General features: G+C 38.4%; 3 protein-coding genes across 6 annotated transcripts; all 3 read right to left on the reverse strand.

The window, feature by feature from the left end:
• Positions 1-1,791: 1,791 nt before the first annotated feature.
• fuca1.2 (alpha-L-fucosidase 1, tandem duplicate 2) lies at positions 1,792-5,179 on the reverse strand. The gene is made up of 8 exons (XM_081375769.1): positions 4,692-5,179; positions 4,476-4,610; positions 3,522-3,659; positions 3,238-3,343; positions 2,954-3,154; positions 2,628-2,818; positions 2,056-2,158; positions 1,792-1,958 (listed from the first exon to the last, which is right to left on the reverse strand). The coding sequence occupies exons 1-8, from the start codon at positions 5,042-5,044 to the stop codon at positions 1,827-1,829; spliced, it is 1,359 nt and encodes a 452-aa protein (XP_081231895.1). The 5' UTR covers positions 5,045-5,179; the 3' UTR covers positions 1,792-1,826.
• Positions 5,180-5,624: 445 nt separating this feature from the next.
• On the reverse strand, positions 5,625-8,933 carry LOC308697923 (tissue alpha-L-fucosidase-like). Of its 4 annotated transcripts, none has more exons than XM_081377632.1 (9): positions 8,815-8,933; positions 8,274-8,457; positions 8,068-8,202; positions 7,769-7,906; positions 7,487-7,592; positions 7,203-7,403; positions 6,843-7,033; positions 6,466-6,568; positions 5,697-6,368 (listed from the first exon to the last, which is right to left on the reverse strand). In XM_081377632.1, exons 1-9 carry the CDS (start codon positions 8,894-8,896, stop codon positions 6,237-6,239), a joined length of 1,272 nt encoding a protein of 423 aa, XP_081233758.1. In that variant the 5' UTR covers positions 8,897-8,933; the 3' UTR covers positions 5,697-6,236. The 4 variants fall into 4 exon arrangements, with proteins under 4 accessions (XP_081233757.1, XP_081233758.1, XP_081233759.1 ...); XM_081377633.1 differs by lacking the exon at positions 8,815-8,933 and adding an exon at positions 8,621-8,796; XM_081377634.1 differs by lacking the exon at positions 8,815-8,933 and adding an exon at positions 8,621-8,789 and having other exon boundaries at positions 8,274-8,544.
• A 296-nt stretch (positions 8,934-9,229) lies between these two features.
• zbtb8b (zinc finger and BTB domain containing 8B) lies at positions 9,230-13,833 on the reverse strand. The gene is made up of 4 exons (XM_081377635.1): positions 13,738-13,833; positions 11,711-12,762; positions 11,473-11,630; positions 9,230-10,009 (listed from the first exon to the last, which is right to left on the reverse strand). Exons 2-4 carry the CDS (start codon positions 12,732-12,734, stop codon positions 9,704-9,706), a joined length of 1,488 nt encoding a protein of 495 aa, XP_081233761.1. The 5' UTR covers positions 12,735-12,762; positions 13,738-13,833; the 3' UTR covers positions 9,230-9,703.
• Between the last annotated feature and the right edge of the window lie 4,400 nt (positions 13,834-18,233).

An 18,233-nucleotide genomic window follows, 5' to 3' on the forward strand; every position in this document is an offset into this window, starting at 1 on the left:
CTAATTTACCCAGGTCTCCCATCCAGGAACTAACCAGGATCAACCGTGCTTAGCTTCAGTGGGCAACCAGTCTTGGGCTACAAGGTGATATGCCTGCTGACAATGAATTAATGTTCAGGACTATGTTCATGTTTATATATGTATCACATATGTGCTTGCAAAGATCAAGGCCTCAGAGTTGTGCATACGTTGTTACAGCCACACTTGCGCTACCACACAAACAATTTTGAGTATTACAGGCTTTCTTTTACACAGAGGTGAACTTTATCCTCAGATCAATGAGGCTAAGATCAATAAGATCTATAATCAATCAGTCCCAAAACAAAATACAAAACCTGTCCTAATTGAAAGAAAATGTATAAAATGACCAATGTATAAAATTTAAATAGTATATATGACTATCTTTTGTAAGTTATTAAGTTTGCTTTGTAAAATAACACAAACATCAACTGAAATGACGTTTCAATTTTATCCACATGTAGGTACAGTATGTTACATGCAATGATAAACCATTAAAGGGATAGTTCACTTTGAAATTAAATTTTGGTATGTTTTAGCTTACCTCAAGGGGCATCCAAGATGTAGGTGTCTTTTTTTCCGCAGTAGTTTCAATTTTGATATTTTTAGGTCAAACCGTTCTTGTCTGTCAGTCGTATAATGCAGGTCTATGGTCACTGTCTCAAAGAGCATGCACAGAGTCCAAATTAAAACAATTCCCCCTCGTCCAAATTAAACAATTCCACATCGTAAGTACACATTGATGGCCTAAGACACGAAACGAGCGGTTTGTGTGAGAAAACGAACAGTATATCGTTTTTACCTCTTGTAACACAGCCACGTCCAATTGATCTGAGGGCGCGGGCGCATCCTGGTGTATAGATATATACACTAGATGTCGCCTTGTCTACGGCAGTTCATTGGAACGAATGTCTTTAAGGCGACATCTAGTGTATATATCTATACTGCGCCCTCAGATCAGATCACTTGGACGTGGCTATGTATAAGAGGTCAAAACGATATAAATACTGTTCGTTTTCTCACACAAACCGTTAATTTCGTGTCTTAGGCCATCAATGTGTACTTACGATGGGGAATTGTTTAATTTGGATGATGGGGAATTGTTTTAATTTGGACTCTGTGCATGCTCTTTGAGACAGTGTCCATAGACCTGCATCAAATGAGACAAGAACGGTTTGACCTAAAAATATCAAAATTGAATATTTTGAACAAAATTGAAAACATACCAAAATTTAATTTCAAAGTGAACTATCCCTTTAAATGCAATGATGAAAAAACTTTGAAACTGACATTTGGTTCTGATGTGTCTTTCACTTGGTCATTTTAATTGAGCAATCTTTACAATAAAAAATAAACTTGATTCATAAAAAAAACTCTTAAAACACATGTATTACAAAAACCAGGCATGTGGCCAAAAAAAGGAGGAAATATCCAACTCTATATTTACATAAATGAATCTTAGTCTTTGAGATTTGATAATTCACACCAACAGTTTCATACTGTAAACTTGCCATTGCCGATTTGTACTCTCATTTAGAGCTGGCTGTAATAAATGTATTCAAAAACACTGCATTTTGCAGTTTGTTTCATGATTAAGACTATTTCGCCATTCACATAGTTCATACTTGTCAAGTAGGAGAATACAGAAATCTGTATAAATATATATATATATATATATATATATATATATATATATATATATATATATATATATATATATATATATATATATATATATATATATATATATATATATATATATCACATCCCTGACAATTTCATTAAAACAATCAGTTGTTTTAAAGGCTTCAGGCCACCCCGTCCAGCTTGAGTGTCCAGGCTTCAGCGGGTGAGAAAGGCAGATCAGGCAGGAGAATTATCAGTCCTGTTGATTTCAGAGGAGCCCATTTCAAAGGCTCAGGATTCCCCAACAAAGTCACCTGAACAGAGATGCAACAGATAATTCATTAATGTCTTACCCAAAAAAAAACAAAAAACATTTTATTCCTAAATTCTAATGAATTCATAAATATTTACCACTGTGCTGTCGGAGGTTTTGGGCATAGAAAGCTGAAAGGTGTTTTGCATGGGATTGGAGGTGAAGATCGCATACACAGTGCTGGTGTTTTTTGAAGTATACCTGGAATTGAAGGAAAATATGAAACATTATATTAAAGCTGTGAAAGCTTTATTAATTGCAACTACATCACAGGCTAACTATAACTCAACTAAGACTCCAGAAACGTGCAGAAAAGAAAGCAAAATCACAGTTGAGGAATTCAGGCTAATTATAAAAGACCAAGAATGTGGTCACATGTCAACATTTCAGGGTAAAAGTTTGTGTTCACTCTAGATTCCAACTTTTTCACTTCAACCTACCCCTATCAACTTGGCTCATCATGAATATTAATTTAATTAGGTGAGGCACTTATAATTGGCAATAATTTAATGCAGTGGCCTACGAATCTTAAATTATCATTTTCTCACATGCTTCCTGTTATACTGATAAAGGTCTCTAGGTGACACTGCTTTCACAGCTGGAGCTTCTGAAAGTTTTTCAAAGGAACTGAGGAATAAAGATAAGAGGAAGTTTAAAAACATCAACTCACCAGGTAAGAACAGTAGCATTCTCAGCCTGAACTCTCCAAGGTTTAGTTCCATAGATGGCTTCACCGTTGATCTTCAGCCAAACTCCAATTCCTCTGAGACGCTCCTCAAAGACAGGTGCGATCACGCCGTCTGCTGTGGGTCCCACATTCAACAGGTAATTCCCCCCTAAGGCCACGGTGTACACCAGGTCCTGCGGTCACAACATATGAGAGGTTAAAAACTTACTTGACTCATTAGACACCACATGAACTTTCATATAATTTTGTGTCCATGTTTCATTCATATACATTTTTTACAATCTAGTAATATCATCTGAGGGAAGCACCTTTATGATGGATGGTAGATCCATCAGTTCGGTTAGTTTCATATTTCGGCGATACCCCCATGATTTTGTGTCCACTGACTGACATTTCTCCCACTTGTGATTGGGCAGCTGTCCAGGAGTGAACTTGTCAGCACAGTTGAAATAACCTCCATGTTTACAGTAACAGCCGTTCCCCCATCTGTCATTGGTCACCACTACATCCTGCACAATAATGCAGTCATTATGATCAGAATTACAATTTGAGACCGTTCTAAAATAAGAATGGCATGAAGTGATGATCTCACTTTGACCGGACTGTCGTTGTAGAGCCAGGCGAGGAATTCTGTAGAATTCCAATAAGTGTCAGGTGCTTCCCAGTCCCCATCTGACCAAATCAAGTCTGGCTTGTACCTGAGATGTTAAAAACATCACCAATGAACGGATTCATAAATGTAAAACCATATACAATATGTAGGCTGTAAAGGTTTATCTTCACACAGACAAATACAACATAACAATCAGGCTTATGTCAGAAACAATTGTTCTTCCCTCTCCAGCCTGTATCATCACATGACTGATGCAAATGTACCTGTTGACAAGATTGAGGAGTTCTGGCATAGCTTTTTTTGCAACATAATCCTGAGTCTTGAAACCAGCTGCCTTGTCACTCAGATAGATGGGATTGAACCATTCATACAGAGAGTTGTAGAGTCCATAATGTAGAGACCTAATACAACAAATTGAACATTTTTGGTTAAAATTCAGAAAAGTTTGAATTTGCTTTTTAAAAATGTGAATGTGCAAGGCTTCGTGTCAGCTGAAGTTGAAGTTTAATAATCACATTTAACAAATTATTGGTGAAAAAGTACATTACCCATGATTCTGCAAGGGCGTCACACACAGTCCCATGAAGCATTGCGAATTATACTATATTAAATTTCCTTATGCACTCAAACTATGTATGTCTATTTTTTAAGATAGACTAGTTTAACAAAGGAAAAATTTGTTTACAGACATTTTCAGCTATTCAGGTGATCTATGGGGAATTTGTTAATATTTCGGGGCGAAATGCATCTTAAAAAAGAATATTTAATGTATTTGTCAATAAATATGTAATTCCAAACAAAGTCAAAGAAACTCAGTTCAAAATAATAAATGGACATTTATGACTTTATTATATGTTCAAGGAAGGGTTTCCTTAGCTATGTTATTTCTCTAAAGAGGAGTCAAAAACAATTTTTCACTTATTTTTCAGTTGTATTCATACTCAGTTAAATGTGATTTTTATGATTCTTTAATTTTTATAAAGAACAACAGTAAAAGAAGACATCCCTGTTGCTGAAAAATATAATTTTGTAATACTTAAATGACTGAATTTTGATCTAAGACGAGGTCTATCTACTAGAGTATGCATATAGGTATGTTTTGTAATGGTTCCCCCTAGGCCCTGCCCTGATAATATATATTTTGTATCCCCAGATATTTCCGCGTTGGAAAGACAATGTAGCATTTGTTACCAGTCTCTAAAAGAACACATAGCTACCTCTTTCTTATTGCATTGCCCAAATCTCCAACAAGATCTCTGTGAGGTCCATTATCAACAGAATTCCAATTCCAGGAATTTGGGGACCCCCAATTTGTGAAGCCTTCGTGGTGTTTCGATGTGAGGACCACATATCTGAGGATGAAAAACAAAATTATAAATAGCCTACGTAAACCACAAACAGGAAGCATGCTAACGCATATAGCAAGTACCTACTTTGCTCCTGAAGCTTCGAAGATATCAGCCCACTCGTCAGGATCAAAAAACTGCGCGTGGAAATCAGGTGCGAATTCCGTGTAGCTGAATCCAGGAGGGTAGTTTTTAATCATGAACAGGATATATTCAGGATCATGTGCGCCTTTCCAGTTCCACCAGAACCACTCGCTGCCGAACGAAGGCACTGAAAACACCCCCCAATGAACAAATATCCCGAACTTCACCTCGTCGTACCATTCAGGCAGAGGTCTGGAGTCCAGGCTGGCCCAGTCTGGTGTATATCGAGCACCGACTGATGAGGCGCATGATAGAAGACAAAGAACCAGCGATATCTGACTCAGACTCGCTTGCATGATTGATCACTTACAAACACACACACTAATGTATGAATGTCAGTATGCACACATTTCCGCATTTTTCCGAGATTTTTGTCGACTTAACTTATGATTCAGCATAATGCAGACCCAAACAACCAGCTTGTATTTTCTTCCTGGTTAACCATTATGCCATCTATCATGTGACTACAGCACATGACTTCCATTATAACCACTCGTAACAAAGGATGGGGAACCAAATGAGTTTTAACGTTTGTTCGGGAACAGGAATCGGTACATTCTGGTGAAAGAAATAGCTTTCGCTTCCCGTTCGAACCGATCCCTGGCACTCTGTTCCTTTTGTAAAAGGGTAAATGCCAGTTTTACCACCTTTAATATTATAAAACAAAATATTTAATTGCCTTTTAAAAGACACAATAAAAAAAATAAGCAATATGACTTGAACAACTTCTTGATAAATAGCAAAACTAATGTTTATAGGCTAGTCTACAAATAATGTAGGCCTACAATATAGCCTAAATAAATATAGGCTAACTAACCACCTTTTCTTTTGCAACCGCTCTAAAAGCGTTCAGCTCAGCATATTTTTAGGTTCATGACAGCAGACATAATCATAACAGTTAACTACTTAAATTAATACACAAGACCACTGACATGGTCCCTAAAAAGTGTACTTTAAAATATACAAATATTTATTCAAACATAATCCATAATAGCCACTGCAAATGTATACAAAACCCTACACATAACATTACACAAGTTTCCCATCTAATATTTCCAATAAAAATTAACCTTTTAATTCCAACAAATAATTCATTTCCAAATAATCATTTCTATTGAACAAATAATATAAAGGAAAAGTGACTAAACTGGTAGTTAGTTACCAGTAGAATATTAGGCACACCCTGTCTCACCCTCTTTGTCTATTACAAAGTTTTTTTCCCCTTCACAATAAGTCTGTTTATTTTGGGCAAATAATAAAATGACACTAGCAGCAGTTGAAAATGTGTTTCCATTTTAGCCCTGGGTTCCAAGGTATCTAATATGCAATGCTATAAGATTGTTAAATTAAAAATGACATTTGGTTTTGGTGTGTCATTCAGTTGGTCATTTTTTATTAAGCAATCATATCAATTAGTCTACGATAAAAATAAAAAACCTAATTTATACAAATGTCATTAAAATCTTTTTTTTTTAAAGTTTAAAGGCTTCAGGCCACCCCGTCCAGCTTGAGTGTCCAGGCTTCAGCGGGTGAGAAAGGCAGATCAGGCAGGAGAATTATCAGTCCTGTTGATTTCAGAGGAGCCCATTTCAAAGGCTCAGGATTCCCCAACAAAGTCACCTGAACAGAGATGCAACAGATAATTCATTGATGTCTTACAAAAAAAACACAAAAAAACATTTTATTCCTAAATTCGAATGAATTCATAAATATTTACCACTGTGCTGTCGGAGGTTTTGGGCATAGAAAGCTTAAAGGAGTTTTGCATGGGATTGGAGGTGAAGATCGCATACACAGTGCTGGTGTTTTTTGAAGTATACCTGGAATTGAAGGAAAATTTAAAAAAAAATAATGAGTGGGCTAATTAAGTCCAAACCAACATTCCAGAAACAGTGAGAGAAGGAAGCAAGACTATTAGTTGACTCAATCAAAGAAATCCAGGCTATTTATATAGACCAAGAATAATTCAAATCCTTTATGACAATCATATGATCAGTTTACTGACTTGTCAACACAAGCTGGAGCTTCTGAAAGTTTTTCAAAGGACCTGTGAGGAATATAAAGATAAGAGGATGTATAAAAACATCAACTCACCAGGTAAGAACAGTAGCATTCTCAGCTTGAACTCTCCAAGGTTTAGTTCCATAGATGGCTTCACCGTTGATCTTCAGCCAAACTCCAATTCCTCTGAGACGCTCCTCAAAGACAGGTGCGATCACGCCGTCTGCTGTGGGTCCCACATTCAACAGGTAATTCCCCCCTAAGGCCACGGTGTAGACCAGGTCCTGCGGTCACAACATATGAGAGGTTAAAAACTTACTTGACTCATTAGACACCACATGAACTTTCATACAATTTTGTGTCCATGTTTCATTCATATACATTATTTTTAATGCAGGAATCTAGTAATATCATCTGAGGGAAGTGCTCTTGCTCAATAGCAACACATCGCACCTTTATGATGGATGGTAGATCCATCAGTTCGGTTAGTTTCATATTTCGGCGATACCCCCATGATTTTGTGTCCACTGACTGACATTTCTCCCACTTGTGATTGGGCAGCTGTCCAGGAGTGAACTTGTCAGCACAGTTGAAATAACCTCCATGTTTACAGTAACAGCCGTTCCCCCATCTGTCATTGGTCACCACTACATCCTGCACAATAATGCAGTCATTATGATCAGAATTACAATTTGAGACCGTTCTAAAATAAGAATGGCATGAAGTGATGATCTCACTTTGATCGGACTGTCGTTGTAGAGCCAGGCGAGGAATTCTGTAGAGTTCCAATAAGTGTCAGGTGCTTCCCAGTCCCCATCTGACCAAATCAAGTCTGGCTTGTACCTGAGATGTTAAAAACATCACCAATGAACGGATTCTTAAATGTAAAACCATACAATATGTAGGCTGTAAAGGTTTATCATTACACAGAAAAATACAACATAACAATCAGGCTTATGTTATAAACAATTGTTCTTCCCTCTCCAGCCTGTATCATCACATGACTGATGCAAATGTACCTGTTGACAAGACTGATGAGTTCTGGCATAGCTTTTTTTGCAACATAATCCTGAGTCTTGAAACCAGCTGCCTTGTCACTCAGATAGATGGGATTGAACCATTCATACAGAGAGTTGTAGAGTCCATAATGCAGAGATCTAAAAAAAATGAAAAAGTTACTTTATTAAATTAGGGATAATACACTTGCACAGTTATTGCCAAGGAAAAAAGAAACAGTTCATTGAAAATGTATGGATAAATATGTATATATAAAAAGATATACTGTAGCATTTGTTGCAATTATCTATCTACACAATACCTCTTTCTTATTGCATTGCCCAAATCTCCAACAAGATCCCTGTGAGGTCCATTATCAACAGAATTCCAATTCCAGGAATATGGGGACCCCCAATTTGTGAAGCCTTCGTGGTGTTTTGACGTGAGCACCACATATCTGAAAATAATGAAAAACAAAATTACAAATATTTAGAATAAACAAGCATATTGCATATAGCAAGTACCTACTTTGCTCCTGAAGCTTCGAAGATATCAGCCCACTCGTCAGGATCAAAAAACTGCGCGTGGAAATCAGGTGCGAATTCCGTGTAGCTGAATCCAGGAGGGTAGTTTTTAATCATGAACTGGACATAATCAGATTTGTGTGCGCCTCTCCAGTTCCACCAGAACCACTCGCTGCCGAACGCGGGCACTGAAAACACCCCCCAATGAACAAAGATCCCAAACTTCACCTCGTCGTACCATTCAGGCAGAGGTCTGGCGTCCAGACTGGCCCAGTCTGGTGTATATCGAGCACCAATTGATGAGGCGCATGATAGAAGACAAAGAACCAGCGATATCTGACTCACACTCACCTGCATGGTTGATCACACCTCACCGACGTGAGCGCGCGCGTTTACTGAGATCAGTAAGAGTGAATTTCTGCACTAGAAAGATTTCTGCCGACTTCCCTTAACACTTGATATACATAACCAAAAACCCGAACAACCAGTTTCTATTTCCTGGTTTATCATATGACATTTCACATGAGACAAAACCCATGACTTACCTGCAAAATGGGCAGTTTGGACACATGCAAAATACATAGACGCCTCATTGGCCGCTGGATCGTACGTCAACAGCGCCGCCATATTGGTCCGGCCAACTTGCCATAACTCTCATAAGTGGATTGAAGAAAAGATCCCTGACTATTTTATATATCTATGGGGACGGGACCACAATTAACAGTTGTTCCCGATTCTTATGTTTTTATAAGTTTTTGGATATTTTTGATTCACTGAAATAAACAGGCTAATAAGAGTCATCTGCTCAGGAATCAGACTACACTAGTAAAAAGAAAAGGGTTCCCAACTTCCCATCAGTACTGATCAATACACTGTAAATGTTTTTTTTTTTTTTATATATATATATATATATATATAAATAAAGAAGATATTTTAATTGCTTTCACAAAAACAAAATGTAATAAAAAACAAGCATTTTTACTTTCATAACTTCTTGGCAAATAACAAAAATAATTATCTAACAAGTGAATTGACAAGACCACTGAAACAATCCCTGAAAAGTGTTTAAAGTAGATCACTTTAAAGCATAAAATATTTATTCACACAACTGCCACAACACATTCAAATCTGTTGTGCCCTCATTGTCATACAGCAAAATATGTTCATAATCCACAATTAGCTACTGTAAATTTGTACTAAACCCAAACATAATGTTTCAAAGCCTTCCCAGCTGTGTAATGTTTCGAGTACAAATTAATCTTTTAATTTCACCCAATAATTAACCGTCTTTTCTAATCCACAAAAATATATTAAAGAAAGTGACCAAACCGGTAGTTTGTTACCAGTAGAATGTTGGTCACACCCTGCCTCAGGCTTTAACTATGTGTACTTCGCAAAGTCCTTTTTTTTTTTTTTTTTGGTAAACAAGTGCAACTATGGCAATGAACCAACCATGCCATTCTCCCCAAGTTGCTTTGCAACATTCTGCTTATCATCCTGTCTAGCACTCGCCTCCGCTTCATCCCCTTCCACTATAAACATGGGCCAATCAGAGTCTCTAGCACCCCTCTCCATGGCTTCAGACTGAATGCTGAGGTTCATGGAGGAGGGATCCTCATTAGTTGTAGTAACAAAGGTGCAGCCATCGCAAAGTCCAAAACGCTTCATTCCCTGGGACACAATGCCTGAGAACACTCGACGACAGCCTTTGCAAACAATGGGCCATGTGGAGCGATGGACCTTCAAAACAAAAAATAAAGATTTAAATATACTGATACATAAATCGATAAAATAATTGATCACAATCCACCTCAATTTGCCTGTATTTTTAATGTAGTGCATTTGTATTAATGCATTTTATCATTCAGCTCTAACCTGCTAAATGCAACTATAGGCATGAAGATATAAAAAAAGTAGGGATGCACCGATGCATCGGCTGAACATCGGTAACGGCCGATATTTGCCTCGTTAACTGCCATCGGCCATCGGGAAATAAAAATGACATTCGCCGATGTCACATGGGCGTCAGTTTGGTTTGATATGCTGGGGACAGAGACGCATTCGGAAGTGCATTTTCAGAAGTGCTGGGTACAATGACGCATTTATTTATTTATTTTTCTATGAGAAAACTCCTTTTCTCGAGAAAAGAACGACCATGGTGTGTAGCAGAAGAAGCGGCGGAGTATGCACGATCCGCGAGTGCTGAAGACGTTCTGCACGGCTTTGATGGGTGCGCAGGAGGACACAAATGGGCGGCGACCGCTTCTTCCAGTGGCGGGAGCTTTTCCCTCAGCGCCGTCAACAGATAGAGCGTTAACTGTACACACCGCCGCCGACTTGAGCTGCAAAGAAGCTCTGGCCTCCCTGTCAAGGACGCTTGTCAAAAAGTACGGGGAAGCTTGACCGCTCTGAATAGTGAGTGAGAGCGCGCGCGCGGTCGGGGCTCTCTCTCTCTCGCAGAAGAGCGCGTGCGCGTTTAAAATTTAATATGAACATTCACCCGTGTTTTTTCCCTCATAAATGCGAACACGAAAAATAAAATGAATATTATAATGTTTTTTTTGTTGGGTCAGACAATGATTACCAAATTTCTCTCTCATATTGCTCCTCATAACAACTGAAAAAGAACTTATAAATAAGGTTATAACTGTCAACCAGAAAGTGACATTAAAGGTTTTTTTTGTTTCATAAATTGCTTGGTCTGATTGAATTTGTGCTCATTCTAGGATAGTGTGATCAAGAGCCGAAAGACTTGTATGTTTCAGTGGCACAAAAGAAGGAATAAATAACAAAAAGAAAAAACATCGGCATCGGCATCGGCCATCGGCCAAGTTGTTATGTTAAACATCGGTATCGGTATCGGCCCAGAATTTCCCAATCGGTGCATCCCTAAAAAAAAGATGAACATGATTGAAGCTGCTTTGAAACACTGTGTATTGTGAAAAGCGCAAAAGAAATAAAATTATCTTAATTTCAATTTCTATTAAACGCATGACATTTTCTGAGTGATTCAAACCTGTTGAATGCATTTAATATTGACACCTGCTCATGTTCTTACTCTGGCCAGTCTTTAGAACAAAATGAAACAGATTTATAGCAAATTCGACAAATGGGTTAACTGTGTGCAATACTTTTAAGCAATCTTTGGCAGCTCTATAGCTACACATTCATTCAAATATTCCTCAGGGCTTATGAAGACTTACAGAAATTGCATGAGTGCGAAGATGTTCTTGTCGTGTGAAGCGTTTGCCGCACACCTCACAAGGATACGGCCTTTCTCCTGTGTGGCAGCGAATGTGCCTTTTCAAAATGCCCTTCTGTTTGGCTGTATATGGGCAGAACGGACATTTGTGTAGTCTCCCTGTGTAAACACAAATATAAATTACGACACAAATCAAAAATGATTGTGTTGCTGTAGCAATTTTATCCAGCATCCCTCACCTGGATCATCCCCATACCAGTCATTCTGAATCTCCATCCCACAGGGGACCGCAGGACCAAGTACATCATCGCCACGGCCGAACCCAACGTACCCCAAACTCTGGGAATAGTGTTCGTCCCGGTTAGGGTTCATCCCCCCTCTGTACAGCACATCTGGAAACTGCTTCATAGGACAGTTAGCAAATGATACGGAGGAGCGCTCGGTGCTTGGAGCCGGGCTAGTGTTTACTGTTCGCTCTCCATCGTGATTTGGGCCTTGATAAAGAGTCGTTTCTTTGGATTCTCGTGAAGATTCGCCCTCTTCATCAGGGTCATACTCTATTTTGGGGTGCACCAACCCCAGAAGCAGACCTGGGGTGGACGAGTTGACTAAATCCGGGCCTGGACTGACCTTCAGTGGAGCATTCATGGGATGATGGTTGAGAAATGCTCCTTGAGAGTTTTCGCTTTCTGAGTCTTTACTACTGGTGGCCGCTGGTGTGCAGATAGCAGCCGTTGGGGCATCATCAGGGCTGAGGGCTTCGGTGACCTGACAGGTCCTTTGGTCGGCTTCGGAAGTGGATGCCACAGGGGCACTGGTGACTGAAACTGGGGTTGCACTATGTTCCAAACCCTCCCGGTCCTTGTGTCTCTCCCTCTCCCTGTTACAGATCTCCAGGGATGATTTAATGTAGCCCTTACAAAAGTTCACCACATCGGTCATCTGCAGGTAGCTCGCAGCTGACATTATTTCAATGACATTTTCGCTGCGCAGGTCCAGGTGACCCGAATACAAAAAGTCCAGGATGAAGGAGAACGCCTCGGCTGTGACGATGTCCAGAGAGGCCGTGCTGTGTCGCTGGCCATTGTCTTTCAGGTAATGCACCAGCAAAGCTCGAAAATAACCACTGCTGGCGAAGAGAATATTTCGATGTGCTTTGAAAACACGTCCCTCTACTATGATGCTGCAGTCACAGAAGAAGTCCCTCTTACGCTGTTCGTTCAGCTCAGTCAAGAGCCTGGACAGATAGGAAGGAACCTCCATATTCACCGTAGGACAGCCATTCGTTTCTCTGGCAGGGTAGAAGTTAAAAAATAAATCAATCAATGATCATGAGAAAGATATCCTATGAAATAATTGCATATTCTCAAACTCTTATAAGCTTCACAAACAGATAAAATAGGGTGACGAGACGTCCCCGTTTTTTTGTCACACATCTAAACTAGTTGAGTGGAAGTAAATCCTGATATTAAAAATGAAAATAATCATTAACTAAAGTCTACTAACACTTGCAACAATTACATTTGCAAAAAGCACATAATTAGTGCTTTGAGCCTAAAATATAAAATGATAAGCCCAATTAAAGACCTATTTCCAAAAAGCACAAAGCATAAAATAACACCTTATAAGGTAAAAAGGTATATTCACAGTTAAATTAATACATAATCATATTTATTTTTGTTACGCATTTAAGTAATTTTCTTAATATTTCTTAATGCTTTGTGTGTGTATACTGCTTGCTATTTGTAATGGTTACCGTAATAATTGTTTATAGTGTGATTTTTGGTAAATTGTACAACCAGTTACGGTCAGTTTATAAAATAAATAAATAACAACAACAAAAAAAAAACATTGTTCCCGTTTTAAATTCAGATAATTTTTTGTAAGATTTCACTGATATTTTGACCACTGAACAACGAAACTAATCAACTAGAATGAAATGCATACGATCATCATAACATTGTCACACTGTTAAATGAATGCACAATTCACCATAAGGTGAGATATTTAAGGTGGGATATTTAAACAGACAATCGAATCACTGTCACAATAATATCAAAAATTGACCAAATCGAGCTCGTGCTACACATCAATGCTTATAATTGACGAATAACAAAATGTTATTTTACCATTGTGTTTCACAGCAATGGAGTTAAGTAATAACCGAATTATGGGAAGCAATCCTTGCGTCCACACGGAACAAGAAGTATGTAAAAAAAAATTATATCTTTGAATTTTAGACAATAGTGATTTTTTAAATACTTACATTCAAGTGTATGTTTTGTTTTTGTTCATGATGGTCTTTTAAAAATGTCTCCCTGCCGAGCTGCTTCCTGATTTCTACGTTATACTTCCTGTCGCTGCCATAGTAGCGGGCGGAGTAAGGCGGAGTAACCCCGAAAACGCCCCCTATCCCCTATATAGTGCAGTGCACTACTTTGGGTGTCAGCGACTTATTTACAAGCACTCTGATTTAGACTGTACAACCGAAGAGAGGACTGACGAACTGAAATAGTTCAGTTCTGACGAACGAGAGATAGTTTCAAGCTCCGTTATGTAGTCATTCCCATATGCCATGCTGATTATAGTATTTATTTATTTATTTTTATTTTTATTTTTTGTCGTCATGACTCATTACTTCATTAAAATATATTGAAATAAGGAGACCGTTAATTTATCATTCATTTAAATTAAATTATATAGATGAATGAATTGTGGACTTTTTTGCCATTAACTTTCTTCTTTAATTCACAGGAAGAATTTATAGTTTGGTGGATGAAACATGGGTCAAAATATTCAGTAATCACTTAGCTTAGCTATTATAGCTTATAGAGGCTATATATTCCTGCCGGTACCGAGTCTCTTTTACTCTCAAACCTGACACGTGTCAATTTACTGGGCTAAAATTATTATTACCATTCGTCGCCTGACCTGACCTGCAATAGGAGGAAAAAAAATAGTAAATGGGTGCAGTCAACATTAGTAGCCTATATCTTCTTTTGTGATCAACTGAAGATAGAAACTCATACAGGTTTGGATCAACATGAGGGGTGAGTAAATAAAATACATTTTTAGGTGTACTATCCCTTTAAAAATAAGGTGGATGATATAGCTACTATGAAAAAGGGGCAATGAAGAAAGTGCAATTACCACTATCACCAGACGAGGGAGCAAAATCCCTGAAACAGTTGGTATTGTCAAAAGATTCAACAAGTGCTAATTTACAGCACTGTTACACAGCTGACAGGGTGATGAACAGCACATTCATGAGAAGTAGTTTATTTTTCAGCATAGTGGTCGACCACCATTGTGAGACAAGATGACAAACTCACATGTGCTCTGAAATAGATCCTGCTCTGAGTGAGGACTGATGTCTTCACAAAGCCCAAATCCTAACATGCCCGTACTGCCAGCTCATGTCAGACCATGTGCCTACCCTCATTGTCTGCAATGGAATGTGTGTTTATTTGCTCTCTTTAGCCTGAAAATAGCTATTTTTTAACATTTGGATCGAGATAAAACAAACATGCAGTTCCTGCAGGCTGCACCGCACCCATGCATCACAATCCACAGCGCTCGAAAGTGATTTTTAACACTGATGGGTCACCGGGTGAGTTATTTGTTTGCAGAATTTTCCCATGGTAAACCCACAGAACACAAAGGCTTCATGGTGGCCCCAGTAAACCGCAGGGTAGGCGAGTGGACATAAGCCGCCATACACCCTCTTTTGAAAATGAAATTTATAGCACCTCATAAAACTCTATTCATCCTTATAATTCCTATACAAGCTACAGAGTTGTCCCTGAACCCTGTAAACTTGCGGATGCTCCTGCTTCAAAATGGAGTGTTCCTCCCAAAAGAACCAAAAATGAGTGCATTTGATTCGCCGCTTTTGGATTTTTCATAAATATGGCAGGGGACTTTTGTTTTTGACGTTTTCAGATATCCGAAATCTGAAAATACAAAAAAATATTAAGTTGCATTCTTCAATCTTAATGTAAGAGCAACCTATAGGATTTCTGAAAACAGCAAAAACAAAAGTCCCCGGCCATATTTATTAAAAATCCCAAAACTTAATATTTTCTTAACATCATGCGAGGAGACAGATGCAGTGCAATAGTGCGATAGTGTGTTGTTTCAAAAATAAGGTGTGCAACCAAAAAAAAAATTACATTTCAAAATATATTAGAATGCAAAACTGTTATTTTAAATTCGTATAACTTTTTATAATATTGCATAATTATATATATAGAGTATGACATTTCCTGGCCAGTGATTGCGATGAACAACTGTTGAAAAATTCTTAAAATTTATTTTCTTTTGGGGTCTATTAAAAAAATAATAGCATATGGGTTTTGAACAATCTAATAATATTTATTACTATAAAATATAATAATGATATTTTCTTTTCAGGGTAAACTATTCCATTAACCATGCCTCAGTTCTGTCACTGAAACACATTTATTATATTATGACAAGTACAGTATAATCTATGTCTGCTGTAAGGCTTTAAACTATTCATCCTTATAATTCCTATATACACAAACCAGAGTGTTGTCTGAATCCTGCAAACTTTAAACTCCCCTAAATCAAATGCTGATGCTCCTGCTTCAAGATGGAGCGCTCCCCCCACAAAAGAGCCAAAATAAGTGCTTTGATTCACCACTTTTGGATGTGTCATAAATATGATGAACCTTTGTTTTTTGCCATTCTCAGATCTCCTAAGGTGCTCCTACACATTAAGATTGAAGAATGCAAGTGAAAATTTTCCTGTCATCATATGCGAGGAGACAGACAGTGCGGGTGCGATGGCGTGTTTTGGGACTGAGCGGGGCAAAGAGCTGCTTTTTCCCAGGCGTAGATGCACACCACTGGGATATTTAGAGCCACAGAAGAGCTCTGATTAAAGAGAGAGACAATGGGGAGAGATTGCCATGACATGGTGGCATTTTCCATTCCCGAGCTCTGCCTCTCATGGACGCAAAAACTGCGCCGTGAAACGTTTGAATTATCGCAGAATGTGAGGAATTTGTTTTGAGGCACCAGCGCAGACCCCTCGCACACTGATCACAAGATCTGACACAGAGCCTCGACTGTCTCCTTTGTGTGCGTGCGTGTTGTGGGCGGGTAGGTGGGTGTGTTTGTTTGAGGTGGAACGGTCATAATACACCACAAAGTGTCTGGAGGATCTAGACATCAGATGGGGGGTGCAGTTGGGGGTCTTGGTGATATGATACCAATTTTGGGGGCCTTAATAGGACCGGCGCCCCTCTGCAGTCTGAAGACACCACTCTCCTCTGTGGTCAGAAAGGAAATCTCGTCTCTCTGTAATTACAACTTAATGTCCTTGTGTCACTCAGAGACGATGTCTCATTGTGCCCCGCGCGTCTTCTTTTTCTCTCCCAGGCCGGCGACTGCCAGAATTAAACATGTCAGCCTTTTTATTATCATTTTATTTGAGGCAAAGGAGAGTAATAATTGCTGTCGCTACAACCACACGCTTCCGGCCACAAGCAGAGCTTTGTAGATCTGCAGCACTCATTGCCTTCCTTCTCATTCCTCTGTTTATTTAAGGAATTGTTCACCCAAAAACAAATGTATATTTTTTATGTTTTTTATTATGTATATTTACTCTATTATTATTATTTTAAATATTTATTCACAGGAATAAATTACATTTTAAAATAGATAATATATAAACAGTTATTTTAAAACTGTCATAATATTATTATGTGTGTGTGTGTGTGTGTGTGTGTGTGTAGTAACTGATTATATGTAATCAGATTCCAAAAATGAAGTACTTTTAATAAGATTAGATTATTTTGTAAAATGCTCAAATTTTCATGATTACATTATTTACATGATAGCAGTAATAATTTATTCATAAATTTATTGATTTTCCCCAATTAATCTTTTCCATCTTTTATATTTTTCATTAAGCCTACGTTCGTAAAGTTAAGTATGCATGCTTTTTGGAAGTGTGTGTGTATTTTGTGTTCCAATAAAAAGCATTTAAAAACAAATTGTAATATATAAATATATATATAATAACATGATTTTAATTTCTGGTTCGACTATTCTGTTAATTACACCACAGTTCTGTCAATGAAACAGCTTTGATAGAGAATGATTATTTTATGATTTATGAATGCATGATAATCTGTCTGCTGCAAGGCAAGGATTTAGTTTGTGTTGATGTGGAGTGCGTGACAATGGTCTTCGCTTGCATCTGTGTTTCTGTTTGTGTCTGTGTGGTTTGGATACGTCTGTGTCCATCCCAATGTGTGTTTGCTCTGCCCAAGAGAGTGTGTGACTGCACGCTGTTGTTTGGGATTCTGCCGCCACTACCTACGGGCCGGCCGTCGCTCGGCTGCTCCGGGCTGTAATGACAGGGCCGACTGGTTGTAATTAAGTTCAAACATAGCAGCGTGGTGGACAGAGCTGGAGGCCTGCAGCCCTCAATATCATCCAGGCTGACCACAGACTGACAGCTCTCCAACACCCACCAAACACTGAAACTAAGACCAAACTACATGCTGAGCTAATCCTGAACTAAAAGGCAGACTAAAGCCATTTAAATTGAGTTTACATGTAGGCTACATCAAGACTCTGATTAGAACTGCGCATACATTAACTTTTGAAACTGCCTGTTTTTCTCAGTTGACAGTGGATTTGAAATGGTCTGTTTATTAAAGGGGTGGTATAATGCCCCTTTTTACAATATGTAATATAAGTATCTGTTGTCCCCAGAGTGTGTATGTG

This window comes from Scardinius erythrophthalmus (genome assembly GCF_964197995.2).
Source record: "Scardinius erythrophthalmus genome assembly, chromosome: 10".
Classification (NCBI taxonomy): Eukaryota; Metazoa; Chordata; class Actinopteri; order Cypriniformes; family Leuciscidae; genus Scardinius; species Scardinius erythrophthalmus.

What these genes read in the sequence shown, in the direction of transcription:
- fuca1.2 (XM_081375769.1), bottom strand. Translation starts at nt 5,044, where the DNA reads ATGCAAGCGAGTCTGAGTCAGATATCGCTGGTTCTTTGTCTTCTATCA. An exon ending in ATCTACCATCCATCATAAAG is followed by an intron (nt 2,819 to 2,953) that starts GTGCTTCCCTCA and finishes TTGTGACCGCAG; the next exon opens with GACCTGGTGTACACCGTGGC. An exon ending in AATGCTACTGTTCTTACCTG is followed by an intron (nt 2,159 to 2,627) that starts GTGAGTTGATGT and finishes CTTCAATTCCAG; the next exon opens with GTATACTTCAAAAAACACCA.
- zbtb8b (XM_081377635.1), bottom strand. Translation starts at nt 12,734, where the DNA reads ATGGAGGTTCCTTCCTATCTGTCCAGGCTCTTGACTGAGCTGAACGAA. An exon ending in CTGGTATGGGGATGATCCAG is followed by an intron (nt 11,631 to 11,710) that starts GTGAGGGATGCT and finishes GTGTTTACACAG; the next exon opens with GGAGACTACACAAATGTCCG. An exon ending in TTCGCACTCATGCAATTTCT is followed by an intron (nt 10,010 to 11,472) that starts GTAAGTCTTCAT and finishes TTTGTTTTGAAG; the next exon opens with GTCCATCGCTCCACATGGCC.
- LOC308697923 (XM_081377631.1), bottom strand. Translation starts at nt 8,626, where the DNA reads ATGCAGGTGAGTGTGAGTCAGATATCGCTGGTTCTTTGTCTTCTATCA. An exon ending in CTCATCAGTCTTGTCAACAG is followed by an intron (nt 7,593 to 7,768) that starts GTACATTTGCAT and finishes TTAACATCTCAG; the next exon opens with GTACAAGCCAGACTTGATTT. An exon ending in AAACCTCCGACAGCACAGTG is followed by an intron (nt 6,369 to 6,465) that starts GTAAATATTTAT and finishes ATCTCTGTTCAG; the next exon opens with GTGACTTTGTTGGGGAATCC.